At 48.6% G+C, this 6205-nt stretch overlaps 1 protein-coding gene across 2 annotated transcripts in view; it reads right to left on the reverse strand.

The window, feature by feature from the left end:
- FSTL1 (follistatin like 1) overlaps positions 1-4526 on the reverse strand; it is a 51482-nt gene extending 46956 nt beyond the window's left edge. Inside the window, exons 1-2 of one of the 2 annotated variants that reach the window (XM_039843124.1) lie at positions 4350-4526; positions 4132-4188 (exon numbers count right to left, since the gene is read on the reverse strand). In XM_039843124.1, the coding sequence (XP_039699058.1) occupies positions 4132-4188; positions 4350-4511 (219 nt within the window). In that variant the 5' untranslated portion in view covers positions 4512-4526. The remainder of the gene's footprint in view (positions 1-4131; positions 4189-4349) is intronic. The other variant, XM_039843125.1, reaches the window with a different exon arrangement.
- Positions 4527-6205: the final 1679 nt, after the last annotated feature.

Consider the following 6205-nt stretch of genomic DNA (forward strand, 5'->3'; position numbering starts at 1 on the left):
GGACCCTGCACCAAAGTCACAGGCACCAGAAGACAGCACTTTAAAGTACACATTTGACCTGCAGGACATTAATCACCTTGCTTACAAAATTAACCCTTCTAAGTGTATTTTTTTCAATCCTATAATATCTAATGTCAGTAAGCTAATACTATTTGTAGCTACTAGAAAGTTTATGTCCAGATGTCCAGTTATTTGAAGAGGAGTAGGAAAAAGCTACTGTGACATTTCCAATTCTCCATTTGTGACCGACCACCAGTATTTACAGCTCATCCTTTACTTTCTCCATTCTCCCGGAAACACATGTCTTTCTGCCTCAATGACTTTATTTTCTTCTTTGGGACATTGCATCCACTGCAGCCCATGCCCTGGATCTTCTCTACATCACAGCTCCTTCCCGACAACTCCTCTGAGCCTGGGAACTGACTCCTGCTTTCTATCACCCAATCCAGAGACTTCCATGGGAACGGTAACATGTCTCCCTTCTAAAGTCACTTTCAACAGTTAGGGCTTCAATCTGCAGGTGCTTGCCCATCTGTTTTGACTATGCAGGAGAGTCCCTGCTATGTTTTAATATCCCAGTTTCCAACAATGGTCTTTAGAATCACAGTAAGTAGTTTATTTTCCAAAGGATAAAGGAACAAGAGATTATTTTAGCGGTTAGTGTACAAGATGAATATTAAAACCCTAGTTTTGCTGAGGCTGCAAGAAGTCAGAGGGTGTGGGTGAGACTCTAGGCCTGCCTTAATCTACCATTACAATAATTCTAAAGAATATGGAGAAGATTCCACATCAGCCAACAAAATCCCTCAAGGTTGAATAATTGTATATTGATAATAGGGTATAAATGAGGTTAAGAAATCTGGCTTTAGAGAGACAATGCCCTAATAATCTTCTTGTCTTTCTGTATAATTGTTATTGTTCTTGTTACTGGTAAGTGATGCACTCACAGTTCGTGGGTCAAGTATTCTTTTACTGGAATGAGTGGTCTGATTTGTGAATCAGTCCCTGTACTTAAGTGACTTACCATGATGAATGTATAGGCCTGAATGCTGGGAATCAGACTGCCAGCAGAGAATTACCAAGGGAGAGCAAGAATATGCTTGCGCACTTGCCAAGGCTGTCTTTCAGAAGACATTTGGGCAACAGGTTCTCATTCAGCCTGCCATGTAGGAGTGGACTCAGATGAACCTACTGAGACTCAAGGGCACATGTGCTCTAACATCAGGTTCTCAACCCTTCCCAGCCTCCACCACTGACGGCGCTCAGTCAACTACAGTCATTCTCAATGGGTGGGAGATGGGTGAGGAAGAGTGAATAGGTCCACACAGCCCCCTCCCCAACAGAATCTAGAAAAGGGGTAATGGTGCAGTTGTTAGTTGAAGCATTCCCTCTGGGGCTGCCAACTCCCACTTCTCATCCATACCTAATAAATGCCACACCCCCCTACACCCCTAAGAGCAAAGACTCTAAAAAGAGAGTGTGAGCTCAGGTAGATGGGGCAGAATGTTGATGGAAGCTGCCTGAAGGAATACATTGGTGATGGAGAGAATTACAACAAAGAGAAGGTAAGAAAGAGAGGAAGCATGCAAAAAAGCAACCCTGAGGTGCCAAGTTAGAGGCCATGGAAAACATTCAAAATCTAACACTTTCCGTAATGAGATTTGTTACTAGATTCTTCAATCTAACCAAACAGGATTTATAGACTGGCTTTAATAATGTCGACGACCATCTCTACCCAAGCTTGGGACACCTCTGATTCTGCAGATCTACTATTCCAAAGGCTTGGCTGAATTGAGTCCTTGTGCTTGTATATAATCAAAAAAACTTTATTTTTAAAAAGTTCAATAATAGTTGTACAATTTTAGCCCTGAAGTCTACTAAAGTGGATTCATGTCAATGAAGACTGAAAATATTATTTGGCTTTGTTTGCTATATGTTGTTATAGCTAAAAAGGAAAACAATTTCTACGGCAACCATTGTTAACTGCACAATAAAATGCTAAAAAGAATATCCAAATTGCTAGGGTTAATTTACCTTTTCATTAATAATTGAAGGTATATTATTAAAACATGGATTAAAAACTTGCTGAATGTTACTAGACACCAGGAGACTGGGTTGATGAAAACATAATCCTTAATAATCAGGAGTCATGAGATGTAACCTAGATCATACCTAGGCCTTAAGTCTACACACCCTGAGTTCACAGCCACCTTTCTATACCCACTTCCTCAGTTTTTATGCCACTTCTTGAGTTTGCCTCTTTCACCATGGATTTTGCCTGGGAATTCTACGTGAGTACTCTCTGCTCTTCTACCTGAAGCAGGAAATTACTGCTGAGGGAACTTCCTAGGAAAGCTAAGCTTTTTCCAGCAATGCATTGGAGGGAGTGGGAGGTAGTAAAGGCTGCCTAGAAAAGATCCAGGACCTTGGGCCAGCCACACAGACTTGTGGAGAGAGAACCCACAGCCTCCTCGCAACTCATATTTTCATTCTAGTTCACAGAGCAATTTCACACACTAGCTGGCAATTCCTAAGCCTGCCATAAAACCAACCAGGGATTCACCTCATCCATCACTGGACCGCAGCTGCCTTTTGTGGGCCACAGCAGGGATGGAAGGGTGTTCCTTAGCCAGGGCTAAATCAACCAGTGAAGAGAGATCCTCTGCAAACTCAAATTCTGGGAAACAAAATGCATGAGAAGCTGACCTGGAGTTCAAGATGGGATCCAAAGATGGAAGGAGCTGAGTTCAGATCCTTCTTCAGAACTAGCTGTGTGACCTCGGGCAAGTTACTTAATCTCTCTAAACCTGTTTCTTCCTCTGTAAAATGGGGTAACAAAATGGACCTTATGAGGTTGGAGAAACTTTAAAAAAATGATGCATGTAGCCCAATGTCTGCTATACAAGCAGTTGTGAGGTCCTTATGCAGGGTAATGGTTAAGCACCTGGGGTGTGATGCTAGATTGTCTGGGTTTAAATCTTGCCCCCACTGTCTAACAGCTTAGGGCACTGGATAACTTATGGAACCTCTATGACTCAGTTTCCTCATCATTAAAATGGAGTTTTATCACAACACAAAGTAGATATCCAATAAATATTAACTATTTTTTATTTCATTGTAAAAACAGCCCGTGTTTCCAGCTCAATCAACACTGAAATCGTGAAGACCTTGCACTTTTATAATTTTTCTGGGCAGAGTCAAGCTGCGGTGCTAAGGGTGGGGCTAAACTGTAATATGAAGAAAAAAATTCAAAGAGGGAGAATAACCACCCACCAGGGAGCTATTTCTTTTGTAATGTACATTCCATTTCTTCTCCCTCATGCTTTTTAATTCCTTCCACATTTCCTGTCATAATTATCAAATGTTTGGTTTCTGACCTCACTTTTCTGGAGACTAGAGCCCAGGGAATTTAGAATTGTTTATTTTCTGTCCATAAACCTTTGAGTTAATGGAGGGGCTTGTGAGCGAAGGGTTTGTTGGTTTGTTTGTAGTGTCTCAGGAAGGTCACTGGAGTTGAAAAAAAAAAAACATTACCAAAAAAGCGCTGAAATACTTTGACTGGAAACGCCAAGCCCGCAGGGAGCAGAGCAATGGATGGCTCACACTTGAGCAACGCTAGCTTAAGAGGAAAATTAGAGATTTTAAAAGGCAGTTATATGGCCTTGATAACACAAAATCCGGGGGGCACTTTAGAAAGACAGAAAAAAAAAAATCAGGGGTTTTGTGGTGGGTTTTTCTGTTGTTATTTATTTTTTTTTCCCGAAGAGACAGACTCGGAAGGTAAAAGTCCCCAACTCTTCTCAATTTCCTCTGAAGTGAAGGAAAGAACTCAAGGCGCCTTTTCGAACCCTGCTCCTGCTCTTGTCGCCGCCTCCGTCCCAAACGGCCCAGCTCGTCCTCTCGCCCCCTCCCCACTCTCCCTCCATATTACCCGCGGTGGGGCTCCCGCTTACGGCCCAAACTTCTTTTCCTGATTTTGAGGCTTAAGTTTCGTAAGTAGCTAGCATTCCTGCCCGGAGCGTTCCGAGACGCCCAGCCCCAGCAGCGGAGAGCATCCCCCCGGACGCAGCAGCGCCCGCCCCCCGCGCAGACCCCGGAGCCCGGGTTCGGACCTCCTCGCCGCGCACCTACCTCGGCGTGGACCCAGGCGACCGCCGCCAGCGCGAGCGCGAGCCAGCGTGTCCACATCTGCGGAAGAGGCAAGAGCGACACTGAAGGCACCGGGCCCCGCGCCGACCCCGGAAACTTCCTCGGGTCCCGTGAGCTCGCCCCCTCCGCCCAGCCACCCTCGGCCGCCCCGAGGGGCCCGGCCAGCGCGCTCGGCTCAGCGCCGCGCCCCGGACCCTCACCATGGTCCCGTCCCGATCTCCCGAGGGCGCGGGGCAGGGCGGCTGCAGCGAGCTCGAAGGCTGGAGCTTTGCTGATCGCCAGCCTCGAAGGAAATCCGACCTGGCCTCGCCGCCCCTTAAGACCCCTCCTTCCCCGACTGCCTGCCCCCCAGCTCCTCCCATTCTCCTCCCTCTTCTGCAGCTGCGGCCCCCGCGGCTCCCGGCTCCGCTCCCTCCGCCCAGTCCCTGGCTCCCGGGAGCCCGCGTGCGTCCTGGCGCCGCCCAAACCGCGCTCCCTGTCCGGCCTCCAGGACATGGAGGCGGAGGCAAAGAAGGGGTGTCCTGGGGGACACTGCAACAAAGGTTGAGGGGGTGTGTGTGTTGTGGGGGGGGCGTTACCTCACCCCTAGGAGGGGCCGCTGGCTTGCGGCAGCTCGGGCGGGCTGCGAGCGCAGGCTGCAGCGGTGCCCAGGTGGGCGGTACTGCGGGGGACGAGGGATGGGGTGGGGATCCGGGTGTGGGGCGGGAACCTGGAGGAAAAGGCGCCCTGCATCCTGGGGAGCCGGCGTTGTCCCCCACGGTTGATATAGAGAGGTCCAGAGGTGCAGAAGGACCCCCACAACCCGCGGGTCCCTGCGGCCAGAGGGAGCAGGGCCTGGAAGACCCGCCAGCGTGGGGAAAGCTGCTTTGGGTTCAGTTGTGGATTTCCTGGGGTAAAGGTGGTGGCAGCCCTGCTCTGCTGGAAAGATCCTGACTCCAGCGTTTGCTAACAGCCTCCCTCTTCTGTCCTTCCCTCCAGTCCAGGAGAGGTGTCCCTTTCCTCTCTTCTGCCCACACCTCACCTGTGTCCCTGCTCCTACCCCTGTCATCCCAGGTACCCTTCATGCTCATGCTTCCCATTTCCACCAACTTCTTCCCAGCGACCTTCAAATGTGTGCTGCCTTAGTTCCTCCTTCAAGTTCACCGGGCAGACGACTCCCCCAAACTCTCCACTGGGGCCTCTTTCCTACCTTGCATCCAGTGTCCCTGGTGCCCAGCACAAATCTGTTTGACATCTCAGATTTAACATGCCCAAGGCTGAGCCCTACTTTCCACCAAGCTTCTCGGCTGGCTCATCTGCCTCTTTGAGAGAAGTGCCAGGAAAGCAGTTCTCCACTTCCCAGACCCGGTTGTCACCATATCCTGGCAGTTTTCCTTTTGAAATCTATGCACCCTTTCGCCTCCATTCATATTTTCACTTCCCTAGGCCAGACCTTCATTCGCCCTCACTGGAGAATTCTGGAAACCACCTCTGGTTGCCCTCCAGCACCAGGCTCTCCGCCGCTAGTCTTCACTACAACTCACTACCTTTCTCGGGCTCTTCTGCTCAGAAACTTTAAGCACTCTTCTTCCCTCTTCAAATCCAAACTCTGCCTTTCATGTAAGTCTTTCATTACTGAGGCCACCCCATCCATCTAACCTTACTTCTGCTACTTAATATACTCCCTCTGTTCAGATCAAACCAGTCTTCTCATTGTCCTCTCAACCTGTCACACTCACTCTTCTACTGTGGTTTGTTGAGTGCCTACTGTTGTGATTTTAGGGGCTTCAAATAACACCCATATTCCCCATGCATGTTCACAGTCCATTGAAAAAGCTGCCGGAGTCAGACCAATGGAGAGCAAAAGGCCAGCGTTGTCTCTGGTAAAAGCTGGATTGGCGGCTATGGCTCTAGATCTTCAGGGAAAACGGACCTGCTCATACTTTACCACAGAACTAAATAAAATAAGACATGTTGAATGGCTCTCTTAGTACCTGGCAGTTACAAGCAGAAATGAAAAATGTGCTTGTGCAAAATTAGGGATCTGAAGCTGTGCCCCCCTCCCCCGCCAGGCTGC

Source organism: Pteropus medius, unplaced genomic scaffold (assembly GCF_902729225.1).
Source record: "Pteropus medius unplaced genomic scaffold, Ma_sr-lr_union100, whole genome shotgun sequence".
Lineage (NCBI taxonomy): Eukaryota > Metazoa > Chordata > Mammalia > Chiroptera > Pteropodidae > Pteropus > Pteropus medius.